The sequence below is a fragment of the Pyxicephalus adspersus genome, chromosome 3 (assembly GCF_032062135.1).
Source record: "Pyxicephalus adspersus chromosome 3, UCB_Pads_2.0, whole genome shotgun sequence".
NCBI classification, from domain to species: Eukaryota; Metazoa; Chordata; class Amphibia; order Anura; family Pyxicephalidae; genus Pyxicephalus; species Pyxicephalus adspersus.
Window position 1 is genome coordinate 135,585,646 of NC_092860.1, and position 19,101 is coordinate 135,604,746.

Consider the following 19,101-nt stretch of genomic DNA (forward strand, 5'->3'; position numbering starts at 1 on the left):
ATTTTTACTTTTAGGTCATCACTTGGGAACATTGATTTTCCTCAAACGAAACCTATAATGGGCCCTGAGTGGTGCAAGCAGCAAAGTCAACCATAAGCCATGTTGATGAGTCATATCTTCCAAAAGCCCTTTGGCACTTATCAGTAGCTAGTAAATATGGACTGCATTGGCCCTGACAGATACCATTGACTTTTATGAGGTTCATACTGTAAATGGTGCAGAGACTGAGGGGTTGGAAGTAGCTGTGGAGAACATCACAGAACATAAAAATGGCGAATATCGCTATGTATATTTTTTTCATACCAGGCAATAGCATATCTATTATATATATTAGTATTTTTATTTAATAATTATTATTGGATTTAGGCTTTAAAAACTCTAAGTTCACTTAAAACTGGGCAGTTGTTTATTTTACATTCTCAATGCATGGGAACATTTTAAATTATACCTTTCCTAGCAACCTACTTTTTAACTTTAGGTTTATTACCTACTGAAATGTGCAACTAAACCCTTTTTTTTGGAATTTACTGTGCAATATGTTTTTTTATCTGTAAGCTGTAAAAAACCCCTTTTCTGGGTCTAAAAAAATAATTTTTTTCTATCACAGTTCAGACCTCGCCATACACAGGTACAAATCTTGCCTGATTTGCCTGCCTTTCTTTTTGTGCTATAAATATATGTCCCATTTTGTCAATAACACCTACATCCACTAACTCAAAATGTCCAATAGTATGCAGGGGTTAATGTAAATTTTAAATCAAGAAAGACTACAGGCAATTCATTATATCTTTTTCATGGACTAGATAAAAGTGTTTATATCTGCCTGAAAGTCTTCTAAAAAGTGCCTTAAACTCCAGAATTTTCCTGTAGGGTATTTATATTTTACAGAACACATCAAATAATGAATAGGTTGAATGCATTCTATAGAAAATGGAAAAGGGAAGAGCAACATCGATGAGGACAATCCAAGGCATGATTCCAAAGACCGTAGCTTCAAGTCCGTTGTCATACTGTGGACGACATCCAAATGCTGGTGGTATCCAGAGCTAAACAAAAAAATATATATATATGAATATTTATACAAAGTCTTGAAGAGAGTCACCGGGTTTTGTGAGTTTGTATACTCAAGTTAGAACATCTTGTCAGAGTGACTTGTTATCAGACAGGGGAAGTGACACTGTATCGGGCATGGTGGGGGTATGAGAAATGTCAGCTACACCCCTGAAAAAAAAGTGACTGCACATGGGTTCGAGCAACCACTACTATGCATCCATTTCTTCAACTGGTGTACATGTCATTAAGTAAAAGCAGAAATATTGTTCCAAACATACTTATATAGATGGCTGCAGAGACATTTCTATTGTTTCCCCTTTGAGGTAGCCCTAATAAACAATTACCAGGGGCAGTGCTCCTGAGGGGGAAGCTACCACATAGCAAGGTGAGATGCTGTCCCCCCCAAAAGGTTGCTGCTTCACATTATCCTTTGGCTGGTAATGGTGGTGCTGGATTCTAGTGATAGCAAAAGCTCTAGCTACGTCTTAATCTATAGACTGCATTATTTCTTATTTATAATCTACCATGAGGCCCATAGCTGCACCTGGATACATTTCTGAGTGGAACCTGAGACATACTAAAGCACTGCTGCAGGAAGGAAGGTCAATAAGTGAGATCACTGTGAGCGTACTAATGCAAAGAAACAATCTAGGAAACATAAGGGGGCAACAACTGTACATGCAAGATGTCAAGCAGCCACAAAATTGTACAATCTATAGTCCAGGTGACAATGTAAGCCTTTGTTGTGTGATAGGGAGACAAGGATAGAGAGATAAGGGAGCCTTTGTATTTATGGGGTTTGGTAACAACTTATTTTGTATATAGGAGAAGGGATACCTATTTCTACTATTTCTTTTTGGCATGAGTTGTTGTGTGGGTTAAAGGGTAGCTACTTTGGAATAGACATTATCCCAATGAGTCTATCTTGCAGAAGATAGACTCATTGGGATAATGTCTATCCTTCAGTGGTGGTGGCAGAACTGACTTCAGAGATGGAGCACTATTTTAGAGGTAACCATATCCCTAACAGTGAGCCCTAATGGTATTGAAGGTGCATAAAACTGTGGTTAGTGGTATCCTAATCAAACATAGCTGATGCCATGAAAAGGCCCGTTAGCAGGAAATTCATACTTTCCTCTCTCGCATTCAGGCTTTATATTAGAGCTACAAGCATAACCAGACTACTGACATGCCAAGAGTTGATGTCTCCCCGGAGTCACCTTTCTTCCCTTTGCTTACTGAACGTGAAGGCCACCTTGGCCTAATTCATGGGAGCCTACTATGAACATGGGAACAAATGTGGCAGAATGCTACCAAATGCTCTTAGGGATCAAAAGGGAACATCATTTTGTCCCTTTGCTTGTTGATAGTGAGGGCAATAAGAGACATCAGGTCAAGGATATAGTTGCTGTCTCTTGTAATTTTTACCAATCTATGGCAAAATGTTTCCTAATCGGCTGATATGAAAATAAATGATAAAATGTGCACCCTAGGCTGCTTACACACATCAAATTATTCTCGCCTCAGATCATACTCGTCTCAGCCCAAATTCCAGCATGTGTACAGAGGTCCTCCACTGTCCATCCTGGCAGATTAAAAAAAAGTTTAGGCTGTACACTTAGCAAATCAAATTATTACTCTGCAAGAAATATTTCGCTTAGCTTAGTGACTGGGTCTTAGGCTCTGAGAGTTTCAGACAAAATCATCTTTTTTACATTTACTTGCACAATATTGGGTGTTTCTTAGAAAGTGAATTTTTACAGCATTCACTGAGGTGCATTAGTCTTTTGAGGGTGATAATTATTTTTGCTAAGTAAACAGTACAATTGAAGACTTAACTCTTGTTAAGTACTAAATCCAGTTACTATGTGTTGCATGAGTTTCAAGAAAACCAAGGTCTATAGTGTCTTGCACTTTTCTCCCCACCCAGACCATGCAGCCTACAGTGGGATTTAGGGAGCCAATCTAGAAAGCAGAGGTTAGAACAAGATTACATTTTACATACTTACCGATAAATTACAAAGAAACAGAAGAACTGTTAAATTCTTTAGCACCAATTTTCTATTGTTATTCTTTCGATCTGCAGGAGGCCTGTGTGTCTTGTCTTTCTTGGATTGTTGATTTTGCATGGAAGCTTGCTGTTGTACCTCAATTCCTTTGGAAGTTGTGAAATCTGTGCTTTCAGCAGGCACTGAGACTTGACCGGTCTCTATAGGTATCTCAATGTGAGAAGCCTTTAAATTGTTCTGAGGAGTGTGATTTATGTATGCAATAATGAAAAGGTTTTGTATGTATTTTTCAACTATAACCAGGATGGAGTAAGGCAAGTTGTACCACGTGTATGTTGGATGATGTTCTGCAAATATTATGGCTAAAATGGAACCCCATGATATAATCCAAGAGCCAATTGAAGAACCTACAAGCAGCTCAGCATCAAGTTTTACAGCAGGACTCTTCTCTTTGAACACAGAAGTTTTTTCAGTTTTGTATATGACAAGTCCAAGGAGGGACCCTATGCTCATAAGGCCCAGAACTGTTATTGAATAAAAATAATAAATGCTTAGGGCTGCTTCACTGTTTGTTTTAGAGCGACCAATGTTTAGCAGGTATATTGCAACGATTCCAATTGTTGCAGCCATTACTATGAGTCCTAAGAAACACCCAACATAAACTCCATCAAAGTTCAGTTTATTTTTATGATGAAGATGACTAGTCTTGTTCCCAATGTTTTTCCACAGAACATATAACATGGCAGATGCCAAAATCTGATATTCAATGTAGAATGGATAGATATAATAGATTCCTTTTTTAAAATCCTTACACAGATTTGTGGAGCAGTTACATTCTAGATGTGCAATATCTGTAGGATAAGCTGAGAAAAATAAGAATAAAAGAAATGCACACACACGTCATAGTTGTCTTTATAAGGTATTAAAAATAATTATGTAAATGTGATTTTAGGGGTCTTTTAGTTGTTATCAAAATCTATGTTGTATTTATTGTTGCCATCAATTGCAAAAGTTAGAGGTAATACCAGTGCCAAAAGCTGATAAAGTTGCAGGAGTTGTACTTTTTGTTGTGAAGGTGGATACCTTATTTTTTAATGACTTTAGAAGAAACTATTAGGGAAAAAAGATATCAATATGAGATAATACCCAATTTTTAAACCACATGCCCAATATTGTATAGGTCCTCTACATGCCACCAAAACACTTCTGGAGTCTACAAGACTTCAAAATGTGTGGTATTTGGAGCCAAGGCACTAGTACCAGAATTGTTAAGTCTGGAAAACTGCGCGGTGGGGGCACTTTAGACCTGCAGAACACCTCACTCTCTATAAACATATCATGTTCCTCAAAGCATTATGCCACTGAAAGAGGCCACTGCTATCAATGAATTCCTCTGCCAATGAGAGGTGTATCTGGTCTGCAAAACATACATTACATATATTAGATAAGTCATACTTGTCAAAATCTTATCCACATGATTGCCAGGACCCAATGTTTCCCAAAGGAACCACTATTGTCATTGTTCCATGGTCCAATTTTAAAGCTCATATGACCATTGTAGGCTCTTTGGTGGTGGACTGGCAAGGTTTTTTTTAATGGTTGGAGAAAATGCAGTTTTTCCTACTGGGTAACCACACAGCTTTAGACAAGTCTGAAAAAGCTTAGGTGTGACTAATAAGTGAAAATATATAGGTATTTTGTAGTATCAATATTGTAGTCTGTAACTGCAGATTCCAGAAGCATCAAACCTATTTTTGTTTTAGCACCCATTGACATCTGTGCAGAGTCTAAACACGCATTACTCTGGTAGCCCATTCACTTAAATGCACCACACTCAAAAACATAGAATGCAACATAGAAACTTGTGTGTAATGTTAAGGTAGGCTAACAAAGCATGTACTATTTCAATCAATTCAGCACAATAGGCAGTAGTAAATTATCAACACATCATTGTAAAGTTAGTCAAATGTGTGCTGGGGTGCAATTCAAGAATAGGACTGAATGCACTGGTATGCCTAACTATTTAACTCCTGGGTAACTGAATGTACACCAATTAAAAATGCTTCAATTGCCTCAATTTATTTTGAGGTCTGTTTGGCTTAAGCAAACGTTTAGATTCTGAATATCAAATCCACACACAAATAATAAAATATAGTATTCTTTTTTTACCTTCAATAAATACTAGAAGTTAAAACAGATTACTAAGATTAAAATATATTTACTACAGGATCCTGATGGCAACATTTTTTGCAATGAACATCCAGGACACTCAGTAGAAGACGCCCTGGGTCTATCACTACCCCATGGTTACAGTAATATTCTAAACCAGAAACATGTTTTATTTAAAGAATACATAACACTAAACTTACTCAAAGTAAGATTTGTAAAACCAAGGGACTTCAGTCTTTCCATGTGTTCCTCTAGTTGATGGTCGGACTCTGTTGCCACTGCACTTGCCCAGAGAAGTAAGTTTGTAAACACAGAGTGGATTAAACCAAACCTGAAATAAGTCAAATATGGTTAGTAGCCTAGATTATATGGTTGCTTGCTGACATTTAGGTAATTAGAAAAATGGCTAAAAGGTAACTATTACAATATTTTCCACTGGAGCCTAAAGAATACCTAAACTGCACAATGGAAAAAAATAAAGCTAATAAGTTACACTTTGGTCTTCCACAACTCTAAGAAAACTATCTGTGTGTTGTCAAAACAAGGAAAAACAAGGAAAGCTCAGTCTGCGATACTTTATTTCCTAGCTAGCCCTGGCAATAACTCTCCAATGACAAAAAATGGTCTCAGTGCTACAGACTGAAAAAATACATATTATAAGTAAAATGCCAGCCCTCTAAAGGGGCAAAATCACATCAACTTTAAATCACAGTATACAGATCTAGAGAGCATCACTGATGCTATAACGTTAGTGTAGCTCTTTATTTAATGAAGATCACCCTGCCCAAAGAAGAGAACAAGCATAGGACCCATAAAATATGTAACCAGACTGAAAATGTATAGTATAGGAGGGGAGGGAAATCATTATTGGAGAACAATAGGCATAGAACTGGGCTTTGATATATTGCTAAATCCCTCTATTTATAAAGCAATGAATGTGACATTTACTGAAACATTCTCTGGTGGAGAATCAATTACTGCCATACATGAGCCTGGAAAATTCTTCACCAGGGAATCTTTCAGTAAATGTAACATTCAATGCTTTATGAATAGACCTCTTAGTATGATGACTTTTGAGATCCTAGGTGGTAGACCCCCAAAACTTGTCCTAAAAAGTCCTTTATTTTTAAATTCAATGGCTGGTTGCATAAGTGTTACTCTGTATGCAAATATCTGTAGGTAATGTATACTTATGGGGGCAATAAAAAAAACAAAATAAGTTATAAGACATGGATATAAGTGCAAACAATGCTATTCACTTGTTGTCAACCTTCAGACCAAACAATGGTCCTTCTGTGTGCTATGCATGTGCTAAGTAATGAATAGCAATACATAATGATTACTCAGTGATTTACCCTTATATTACTGCAAGCAGCCCAGCTATTGAGATTCTATAAACTAAATACAATGAATAATGAATTTCTCTGCAGGTTCCTTAAAGCCCTTGAAAGCATTCAGATATTCCATATATCAGTAAACATCATTCCCCTTCTTATATCAAGTTACAATAACATTTTCTTTGAAAAAGCAGATTTGGATACAAAAGTTCACATTGTGAAATGCGTATGTCCTATTCTTCACCTCCTGAATTCTTTGTATTGCCAAGCTTTGTTCCTTATGCCGAAAGATTACACAACTCCCCAGTTTCATTCGAGGAACCTACAATTTCTTATTGTAAGGGATACCTGTAGCCAATGAATAACACCAAACTGTGTTGACAGGGCAACAGCAGGGCATTGGATCTATTCCCGAAAGAAAAACAGGATTATTTACCAGCGACTTAGCAAAACAGATTTTAATTGTACCTATGAGCTTTAACCCCTTCATGACATGTGATAAATTATGCTGATTTTTAATAAGGCAGCCATTTACAAGATCAATCATTATTGTTTTCAATTGTTGGTACTAAATAAAACCACATACGCTTTATTGATGCCACAACCCTTACATCAAACATTTAAACAAAAAAAAAAGTACAAATTGATTTACAAAAAGTACAAGATTTTAAAAGCATCATAGATTTCAACAGATTTCAGTGCTTTTAAAGTCCCAATTTGTACTTTTTTTCTTTGGTTTAAACCATTCACAAAATGGTAATGTCCATGCTCACAAGTGGTTGAAATCTTAAGTGTAGTTCAGGCTTGCAGTAAAGACGGTAGGGCATTGGATCCCCCCCCCCCCCCCCAAAAAAAAAGTTAAATTTAACTTTTTTTTAAATATGTAAAAGGTATAGCTAGCCTTCTACATAATATTAATGTGATCATAGGTCCGCTTTAATGATTGTCACTGACAAATCTGTCCCCAACGCTGAACTCTACTGCTAAGGTACAAATCACTTATAAAAATTGTGAACATAAAATGATTTAGAAAATAAGATTTTCTTAGCAGAAATTACCTAATAAAAAAAAAATATATACAAAACATAAAAACAAGATCGCTGCAAATTTTTTGCTTTTGACAAGACCATTAAGCAACTATATAAAATGTTTTCTCTTCCAAGTAAAATCAGTACAAGTTTGGATGCCCTATCACTTATTGTTCCAGTTGTCATTAGGACAACTTCCTATATCCAAAGGTAAAAAAAAAGTTTTTTAATGAGATTCTCTTTATGATCCAGATTTTGTTTGCATCCAGCATTCAGGTGAACTAATATCTAGAGAAGGTTGGACATTGACAAAAACCCTCTGGCTGCTATAGACAGTTTCATCTTTCGTCTTTCCTCTCCAAAAAAACAGGAACTGATCAGTGTTACATTGTTGTTAGTACAAGGAAATCATCTTGCTCACCTTTCAAGGGTTTTGAACGATTTGATTACATCCTTTGAGTGACACCAGAGAAAATACACCTGCAATATAAAGAAATAGTCATATCCTATTTAGGTAAAAAAGGGAAATATTAGTTTAAATGTAAGTAAATAATAAAACACAAATATAAGTGTAGGAATTTTTTTTTTTTTTTGACTATGTATCTAAAATGAATTTCTGTGTCTATAATATCACTTATAGATTATCAGCCTCATATATCGCCATGTTTACAGATTGTGTATTTGCTTTTATTTATTTAAAACAAATTTAAAAGTAAGGCACACTTATTTGTCACTTCTCTTTTTACATAATCATTTTGCCTCTTTCCTCTTGAAAAATCTGTACTCTGAGTTATTGTGTGTTCCTGCATTGAGGTGGAAGGCTATTCCAATCTCTTAACTTTAACAAAGGGGTGAATACCCCAAACACTGCAGAAGTGACATTTACATCAGGCAAGACTGGTATGGATAATTTGGTTCTCTAGGTAAGACAACCCACTATCACCCCACCTAAAAAAAATAAATAAATAATAATATTAAAAACACACACCTACCAAAATATACACACATGAATTTACTATACACATACATACACATTTAGAATTTTCAAACATACACAAGGTGGTATTTATTGGAGGAGAAAGCAATTGTCACCAACCCCCAGCCACCCCAACCACAAGGAAAAGAGTTTAATGTGTTCCTTGTACTGATCAGACACAATTGAATGTTAGTTAGTACCTGTTCCCACCCTATGAATGCATATTGACAATGCAGATCACGTAGGGCACCATATCAGAAGATCTTGGTACATTGGTGTTATTTTTAGGTCACAGGCAGGGCTTAACAGTGACCCGTCTATTGAGTTGATCACAGAACCTGTTCAAGTCGTTTCTGTTGCATGCACAGTTTTGTGTCATTAAAACTACAATTTTCTGACAAGGAGAATAGACAGTAAAGGTGTATACAATACACACATCACACACATTACCTATTCAACAAATCACAGCTAACAGGCAGTAGTGTCAAGACACATTGCATACATGCCACCCGCACAACATGTGAGTCCATCTGTTGTGTAACACAATTATTGTATATAATGTAAAAGCATTCAGTTCTAGAAATGTAATCTGTATGCATCAAATCCCTGAACCTGCATATCATCGGAATGAACAATGTAGGGTAACCACCGGACCACATAAAAGTCAAACAATGTGCAAAGTTTGGGGGAGGGATGGAAAATGAAGGTCCTGGGCCTGTCATTGCTGCAAGGTAAGTATGTGCCATAATCACAAAGTATGTTGTGCATTCCTATAGATTATGGCAGAAGCCCACTGCCCACTCTTTAAGGGTCACTATTTTACATACTCGTTCCTATTGCACTTTATGTACACTCTATACACTATGTTGTGCATTGCACTGTCCAGACTTCTACACTCTCTGCTGTGTGGTATGTTACATTGTCCTGGGACCAGGGTACATTCCAAGGGGTAGTTAGCTTTGCAGTTTACCATCTTGCATGGTACCCCTCTAATAATGAATATGAAAGGTTTGTCACATGCCCACTACCTTCCTTTTACTAGTCACCCAGGTTACATATTTAGAGGCCTGATTGGAATAGTAAGGGCAACTACATTTTTTTCTATTTTAAGAGGAAACTTGCAACACAAAAAATATTTTAAAAAACTTTCTGTGAATGGGTTAGCTGACTTTAAATTAACCTCCAAAAAAAACTAATAAAAGACAATAAACTGTAACCATACTAACCAAAGTAAAATTTCAACATTAATTTGTCAGGCTTCCAATTGTTGAATACACAGGGTTTTGCCTCAAACCCATAGTTGACCCAAGCTTCATCCCCGGTTAAGGTGCTTTAATCTATAGTGGGGGTCTGCTTTTCATGCTTTTATCGCAAGAGCCATGGAAAGGGCACACATAATGTCTTCCACATAGCTCCCAATATAAAAAGCTATGTTAAACTATTGTTAAAATATGTATTTTTAGTTTTTTAACATAAATACAAAATATAAAAAAACACTATATATTCTCCTTAACAAAGTTGTGCAGCTGTGCGCATAGATCAGGTGCTCTTTATTTGTCTCTTTTATAAGGCTGAGCTTTGCCCAGGATATTCTAATAGCTATTCAGAGGGTTAGAATTACAGCAGTTTTCTGCTTTTTCCATTCTTTCTGAAATTCCTTCCTTAAAAAGAACAAGAAAGGCTTAAGAATTGTCCTTCTATTGAGTCTAATGTTAGAAGTGGTATTCAGGATAACAAAGCTGTATACCATCACTGTCTGCCCGATCGAATTGCGTTATATATGAAACACAATCACATAGGAAAAATCTGTATTGTCAGGTACACTAACTCATCCCACACTCTGCAGAATTTCAAGAGTCTGTATATGTGGCAGGAAACCTATTTTTCAATGCTTTCATTCTATATATATATATATATATATATATATATATATATATTATATATTGCCAACATTAGCTTTATCATACAAGATTGAATGCTATTTTCATTTTTTATTCCAATAGAATTTTTATGTTTATTAATTTCAGTTAATCATATGCCAAATCTGGAAAAGAAATCACTCTTTCTTTACTTCAAGTACTTGTTCTGGGTGTTTTAAGTACGACTTTTTTAGTTTCTTGTCCTGGTCAGTAGAACCTCACAAGTATCACCAACCAAAGGCCAGCAATATTTTAGTATGTAACAGCACAGATGAGGATCATATTAGATAATAAATTAGTAAATTTAAATATCTATTTATATTTTCTATGTATTCATATGAATTAGTCTTAGGGAAGACACATCTCAAGGAACCCCTGCTATAGGTTTTATAAGGCTCACAGAATATTAGTGCTGTGATCAATGGGAAGAATGTCTCTTACATTGCTGGCCATTGGGAAGAATGTCAACCTTACATATAGCAAAAAAGATCATTGGTGTCACTTAAACTGACCTGGGAGGCACAAACTGCTTATTTGTCAAGGAGCACCCCTAGCAATCTCTGGAGCAACCCTTGCTGAGAAATACTGAATTAGAAATTATCACACCTTTAGTAAAATAACTGCTTGGCTTATAATGTGCTGGATTTAGTCATTGACCGTAAAAGGTGCTTAAGTTTTGAAAGATTTCATTAGAGCTTCAGCGAATCGAGATTGCTATACATCAAAACCAGGAAGAAGAAAGATGATGGTAGCTCCCACAATGGAATTGGGACAGGCAAGTAAGGTTTTTTCATTGCACCTGCCTGATCATAATGTTTTAAAAAAAAAAGTTTAGTCACACTTTAAAGTTGAACAACGGGCCCAGATAAATGTTACTTTATTCTTTGTTCCCCCTAGCAGACAGCACTCTCCTTCACTTTAAAAAAACTGGCTTCCCCCTATACAATGCAAGACTGCTGATCCTAAAGTGTACAGGATGATGTAAAGAGATTCCATCAACCAGGATTGGGGGGACCGGTAACATGAAGAGAGGAATAAGGTAAGTTAATTTAAGTTTTTGCCAAGTAAATGAGAACCTAACCCTTGCTTCTGGAAGAGAAATTCACTGGTACATATTTATTTACAGCTTTATGTAAACCAGGAAGTGGACCTTGTTTTATAAAGCACAATAAATTGAGACAAAATGAAGTAAAACTGGATCCTATTTCAAGAGTAAAAAGCGGGATTAGGTAAACAATAAACACCCAAACATGATATTGGGCACCTCTGTTTTTTTCAAATTCCCCACTAAACTCACTTTACCTTATGAAACACATAAGGTTTTACAAATGTTTAGACTCAAACTCTTGGGTTTTTTTCAGTTGTATTGTTGTAGCTGGAGGAGAAAGGTCTTTTTGAATGTGATCTGTGGTAGTCTATATGGACCCCATAACTTAGTGGTTAGCATCTGAAGTTCCCTTTCTTTCCTTCCGCTGGGGTATATATTCATTGGGAAATGGTCCTTTACAGTGGTGAAGGGGGTACGAAGGAATTATGACTAGGGATGTTTTATTCACCAGAGTGTAGGAAGTTTAACCAGGCGTATATATGGAATATGAATGGAGGTGTAATGTGTAGAAACAAGACCAGGGTGTGTAGAGAAAATGAGGTTTGTAGGTGCTTTGAACAGGGATATATTGGAAATATAATTTGAGGAGTGTTGGCAGTCTCATGGCAAAAGGGTGTAGGAAATATGACAGTGGGTTTAGGAAGTATAAATGGGGTTGTAAAGGCACTATGACTAGGGGTGTATTGGAAGTGTAAATGGTGGTGTGTAGGAAATTACTACATTTTCTGTAGTGTAGGAAGAAACTACAAGAAACTGTAACTGTAGGGGACTATGATACATGAATATGGGTATATGGAAAGCATGAATGTCTAGAGAGTAAGAGAATGACTAAGGCTTATTGGAAGGACATCCATGGATGCATAGAGGAGATGAATAGGAGAAGTAGGAAGTATGAATGGGGGTATATAATGTGGCTGGGGTGCATAGTGGTATATGGCCAAAAGTATTTGGGAAAAAAAGCATATATAGAGGTTTTGTAATATTATAAGTTCTCCTTAGCTTTTCAGACAGTTGTAATGTACAGCATTGTTCCACAGAAAAACCAAACAGACTCTACTTTAACACATTCAGACTATTTAAAATACGGTTTTGGTTACTTGAATTTGCTATGCCTTGTACACTGCTTTGTACCTTATTAGGGTTTTCATTAATTTGTATAAAGAAATCAACAAGAGCTGGGTGGTCCAAATTTAAAGAGTCGCAATAACAAAACACTTTCCTTGGTCTCTGTCTCTTTGTCCCTGGAGAAAAGATCATACAGTTCCTTGAAAGCTATACAACCAGTGTGGTTTACCATTTTCATGGTAGAACTATTATTTTCTAAGGTTGCCTTTTACCACTTAAGGGAGCCCTTTCAAAGAGTGTATTATGTAGCAAGGATCTCATTGAAGGCCTCTGTACAAGGGCCATGTGTTTACATAGATCAGAGTGTCTCTAGAGAAGACATTGAGCATATAGAACATACTTAGGCCACCATGGTAGACATACAACTATGACATATTGTACTTAACAAGTAAATTGAACTTGTGTGGATATGCTGTAACCAGCCTCACATTGGAGTTCAGGTGAAACCCATACAGGTCACAAGTGTTTATTTTTAAGAGGTAGAAGAAGAGCACAAAAGGGACTTGTCTCAATTGACATTGTAGGGAAAACAATGTTGACAGCACAGTTTTCAAGCAGACTTTTGCAAGTTGCTGTCAAACAACATCCAGTCCTAGAAAAGATGGCAAAACTGGACAAAAGTCATCCTATATATTATCTAAATGATCTTTAGATTACAAATAGCCAATTACCTTTTTTAAATATATAATGTTGCTGAAAGTTTAACCTAAAGTAAACTCCTCCAACAGGAATCTGGAATGCCAAAATTCAGACTTTTTGTTATTTTTACCTTATTTACCCAATTTACGGGTATCGTATGCAATATGTACAAAAAACATATCTAAATAATAGCAATTATTGAATTTATGGATTCTGAAATTTAGGAATTCTAAAACACCTTTTACTTTTACTTCTTTGAATTGATAAATAAAATACATTTATAAAAAATATTATGTTTAGGTGTATCTAAACCCAAAACTACAAAATATAATATGTTGCAGCAAGACAGACCTTATATGTGGTGGCTGAATTTGTTTGTTTTTTTTTTATACCTGATAATCCTGCAAAAACAAATGGGTCTGATTTATTAAAGCTCTCCAAGACAGGAGAGGATACACTTTCATCAGTGAAGCTGGGTGATCCAGCAAACCTGGAATGGATTTACATACTGAAAGCGAAGGCCTCCTTGGCTTAATGCATGAGAGCCTACTATGAACATGGGAACAAATGTGGCAGAATGATAGCCATTGTTCTCAGGGATCAAAAGAGAACATAATTTTGTCCCTTTGCTTGTTGATAGTAAGGGCAATAAGCAACATTGGGCCTGATTTAATAAAGCTCTCTAAGGCTGGAGAGAATACACTTTCATCAGTGAAGCTGGGTGATCCAGCAAACCTAGAATGGATTTATTCAAAGTAATTTGCTATTTGCTAGCAAATGTTTTGAATCATGGGACCGATCACCCAGCTTCACTGTTGAAAGAGTATGCTCTCCGGCCTTAGAGAGCTTTAATAAATCAGACCCAAGGAATGAAAGATGTGTGAAATGTGTCCAAAACATTTATGAATGCATCCCTTGGTTTCCTTTGTGTTCCCCATATTCTACTGAATCCATGAAGGAAGTCATGCTTGTTACACAAATTGGATCTCTAATTTGTCTGTTTTTTTCTATTATATTTTAAATGGATGAGACCAGTAGTAGACACAAGACATGGTGCTTTGTTTTTTTTAAGATCAGCAGGTGTGTTGTGTACCTAATAAAAATCTTGAACTCTTAAAAGATAAAAACTAATTCAGCCACCACATTCAACTACACTTTCGTTTTTTGGGTTAAGATACACTTCAAACAGTATGGTAGATCTTCACAGTTTAAACAATGGAATCAATGCACCATATTACCGAAATCCAGCAAAGTATATTTTTTCATTGCATACCTGGAAGAAGGTGTGAACAATATGGGTGACCGGGTATATTCCCTCAATTATGGGGATACATTCGGAATAACCGACAAAGTAGCCTAACTTCAAAGCGTGCATGACTAATGTGGTGATCGCAAACAGGACTATGCCACCTAGGAAGACAACAAGAAAACATATGACATTCTGCTGTATGATTGTAAATTTTGTGATTTGAACTTGCTTAACTTTCTGCTTTTAAATTGCTAACTGGCTTTCTGCATCATTATATATCTAAATGTTATTCCAGGAGTTTTACAAGTTTCAGGAACCCAAATGTAGAGCTTGTTCACACAGATGGTTGTGGAAGAAGTGCAGTTACAGCTTTTCAACAGTATGTGATCAGCTGCCCAGAACCACTGACTATTTGTCTATGTACATCAATAGGCTTTTAAGATAAAAAGAGGTTGTCTTTTTGTTCGCAGAGACAGCATACTGCCAAATTCAATGACCCTGATTTACTAAAGTTCTCCAAGGCTGAAGAGAATACACTTTCATCAGTGAAGCTGGGTAATCCAGCAAACCAGGAATGGATTTCCTAAAAGTCATTAGCTATTTGTTAGCAAATGTTTTCAATCCTGGACCAGGTCCATCCCAGGTTTGCTGGATCACCCAGCTTCACTGATGAAAGTGTATTCTCTCCAGCCTTGGAGACCTTTGATAAATCAAGGCCTATATCTGGGAACTCAGGCCTTTTGTGCCATTTAATGAATGGCTGTCAATGGACTTATCAAAGCTGCCTTCTAAAAGCGCCCATTTATTCAATGGTAAAGCAAGGGGAAGCAATTGATCAGCTGTGATCAATGGTTAGGTGGTTGTATTACCACCTGATACTTTACCTACATGTTTACTTTCTTTGTTAACAAGCCCTTAGATCAAGAGAAGAGTTTGTAAATGAAGCCTAAGTGTAATTAGTTGAAGTGACTTCTAAAATGTAATTTGCTGTTATAAGTGGTGATCAAAATATTCCTTCTAGGAATAATAAAATTGCACAGGAACATAATCCCTTTCCTTGTGAGATGATGTCTTTTAATCCCATTTTACCTTAGAGAATTGTCACGTGATTTACTGAAAGATATTACCTAGTGTATGTCTCAGGAGATTAATCGCTATGTCAATGTCAGGTATGCTAATATTGTTTTTATGTTTATTTTACAAACTGAAGGTTTATAGCCTTTACTTATATGAAAAGCTTTGCCTAAATAAGAATGTTTAATATTTACAGTAGTGCACCTATTACACACGATTTACAGAGCTTAAAATGTTTTCAAGAGAGAGAGCAAAGTGGAAGCTGTTTGCCTGCAAACTCTCACCCTTTGATTGAAAACTCATATAGCCCTTTCCTAAAACAGCAGGCAAAGAATGGGAAGGAAAGGGATGCAGTTATTTTATCCAGCTGTGTATACATTTCTGCACATGAGTTCTGTAAGTGATAGATATTTTCTATAACCTAACTCAGACCAGACAGGTAGGCTTCTGAAAAGGAGACAATAATTCTGGAAATTAATGTACAAAATATTCTTATACTGTACTTTTAGTCCTAATTATAGTAAAAAACATATAATTTATATAATATAAAAGACAGTCTTGTATCTTCACAGCATTTATGTTAAAGTGTAGGCTACATATACACCTAAAGGTTGATGAAGTAAAGCAGCAGCCATGAATACAATTTAGGTGGAGTGTCTGCTGGTATCTATATAGGTATGCTAATACAGAAATCTGAGCCATGTTTGAATAATGGTCAAACACACAATACAAATTGGTCATATAGGATAGACATATTGTACATTGTTTAGTAAACCTGGATTGGAAAGTCTGTACTTACATTTCACATTACTGATGCAAAGAAGCTGCAATGGGGTAATTACCAGTACTCATATTTCTGCCATCTTTATTATTTACTAATTACAGGTTGATGCTGTTTTTACTTAGAGTTCACCCCATGTGAAGGACTGAATAAGAGAATTTGTTGATAAAACAATAGGACCAAATGTTTCTCTTGCTGCTCTAAGCATATTTTCCAGCACTGCCACACCTTCATGGCCTCTACAAAGTCAAATGATGGTGTTACGCATCCAATTTACAGAAACAGAAAGTGATGGAAAGTCCAACATTTTAGAAATGTTCAGAACCAAAAGGTGAGGAAAGCAATTCTAACAAGTACAATTATTCCAAAGATAATTCTCTAAGTGGGTAATTTTCTTCACTGCTAAACCCTATGGACATAGTTGATCCAGAGGATAGCAAAAAAAATCTTTCCTGATTCCATAAGGCAATCAGATGTTCTCTGGATCAACAGTCTCTGTTATCTTTACTTTAACACTAATAGCCAGTTTTAATACTTCCCTACTCCATTCAAAAATCAAAATAAAATGTTTTAGCTATACACCTAGTACATAACTGACTGTTCTATTTAAGAAATAAAAAAAATGTTAAAGCAGCTTTTACAAAGTCTAAATTGATCCATTGAATATAAACAAATACATTATATTGTATAAAAGAATGAAAATAAATTTCAGTGTTCCATTATTTTTCTTATAGGCAAACCACCAGCTAACCTTTTCATTAACAATGGGTGTCCCAGAGTTAACAACCTCTTTGTTAGATCTGCATTCTACAGAAAATGGATTTTTGTTGGGTTCCCCAAGGACAGCTGTGGGTATTGCTGCTGTCAGGCTTTCTAAACAAGGCTACCGAATGTACAATAGGTTAATAATCACATACCGTATGCCTGAACAAATTTGTATGATGAACACATTATTGATATGTATTGAACCTGATATTACCCAAACATTTTAATGTTAAAAACTTTGTTTAATCATTCAATGCTTGACAACATAATGCCCTGGACAACAAAATACTTTGCCAAATTATCTTAATTTGTAATTGTCTCATCTGCCAAAGGATTTGTAAATCTGTCAAGCCACTTTTTCATACAGCATAGCTAACGGGTGACATTGCCTTCTCTCCTACAGTTAAAGAATATAGTGGAGCCACTTTAATGCCTACAGCCCACTGAATTGACTTTGATGGAGCAACAATTCAATGATAAATCATTATTTTGCTATACCTTCCAGCACCGGTGCATAAAACAGAGTTTGACTGGTTGTTAATGTCTTTCCAGTCTTAGGACTGCTGACAAGAGGCTGCATATACAAAACACAAGCCATTTCTGTGTACTAATTACAATATAGTTTGCATATATTATGATAGCTAAAAGGATCTATCAAATCTGTCTGATGTGCCAAAGTCTAACTCCATCCATTTTTTACATAGCGAACCTTTGCCAGGTCTGTGCCTCCATTAGTGAGATTTTTCCTAAGTTCCTATTGGAATTTGTACCACCTGTGTCTTTTGGTTACTTTCATAACCATTCCCTGCAACTGCCCTGCTGTCACATGGATGAGGGATAAACCTTCATACCAGGGTCAAAAGCAAAAAACAAACGTTGGCACATGTATTTATGCTTAAAAAGTTTATCCAAACTCCCCCAAAAATGTCTGAAGCTGGGGTTTGTTAGCTATAATCTATGATGTGTGGGGCTCAATCTATCCACCTAGCAGGAAAAGGGAAAAAGAAAAAAGTGACCATTTAAAACCCAAACTACAAGTCTGGGTACATCCCCAGGTAAAAATGATGTTTTTGTGTGTGATTTAGAGCATTTCACCCGATTAGGGGTAAAATATATCAGTGGTAGTCGGACTGTGTATTTGTATTGACTTACATCGTAGCCATCTGGCCCCAGCATGGCCATCTTTCTCGGTGGGGGCCCATTTCTTTCGGTCACTGACACAGATATAAAATATCATCCATACCACCTGGATCAGCATCAGGATGACCAGGAACATGAGACGATCACTCTCTGTCAGTCCCATGATTTTCAGGTAGACGGCAAACATCAAGAAAAGTCCAACAATAAAAATATTAACTCCATACTGGCTGCTGGCAGTTTCACTATTTTTTAATAGCTTTTCATGGACATCTTTATTCTTCTCAACAAGATCATCAATTAGAGGAGGAGGAGGTGGTATGTCATCCATTACGTTGGTGGAAACAGGGCTTGTCACATCCATTATATCTTGTGGGTTGTTTTTTACAGCACCATTCACTGGCTCATGATGAGCGTTATATATCACGTCCACAGGCATGGTGTCCATGTAGGTTTGGCACGATTCCTGCAATGGTATATAGGAATTAGGAAAAAAATATATATTGCAATACATGCAGTAATAAACCCAACTAAACCTGTTTAGATCAGCTTTATACAGGTGCATAACAATACACATTATTTTTTACACATTATTTTTTGCCTTAGTCTGTGTATATTTTACATTATTTGTATTGTACTTATTTGTATTGTGTATTTAAAATATGATAATGATACATTTTTCTTTCTGCATTAAATGCCACCCTTTCTTTCAAATTTCTAGATATCTTTAAA

General features: G+C 36.1%; 1 protein-coding gene across 1 annotated transcript; it reads right to left on the reverse strand.

Moving 5' to 3' along the window:
* Positions 1–875: 875 nt before the first annotated feature.
* Positions 876–18,808, reverse strand: LOC140327496 (proton channel OTOP1-like). The gene is made up of 6 exons (XM_072406884.1): positions 18,385–18,808; positions 14,637–14,773; positions 8,018–8,076; positions 5,432–5,562; positions 3,063–3,913; positions 876–1,046 (listed from the first exon to the last, which is right to left on the reverse strand). Exons 1-6 carry the CDS (start codon positions 18,806–18,808, stop codon positions 876–878), a joined length of 1,773 nt encoding a protein of 590 aa, XP_072262985.1.
* Between the last annotated feature and the right edge of the window lie 293 nt (positions 18,809–19,101).

Excerpts from the sequence above, each read along its gene's own strand:
- LOC140327496 (XM_072406884.1), bottom strand. The coding sequence starts at position 18,808 with ATGCCTGTGGACGTGATATATAACGCTCATCATGAGCCAGTGAATGGT. Across the intron at positions 3,914-5,431 it reads TTTTACAAATCTTACTTTGA|ATATTGCACATCTAGAATGT; the intron begins GTAAGTTTAGTG and ends CTTATCCTACAG. Across the intron at positions 1,047-3,062 it reads TGTTTCTTTGTAATTTATCG|CTCTGGATACCACCAGCATT; the intron begins GTAAGTATGTAA and ends TTTTTTGTTTAG.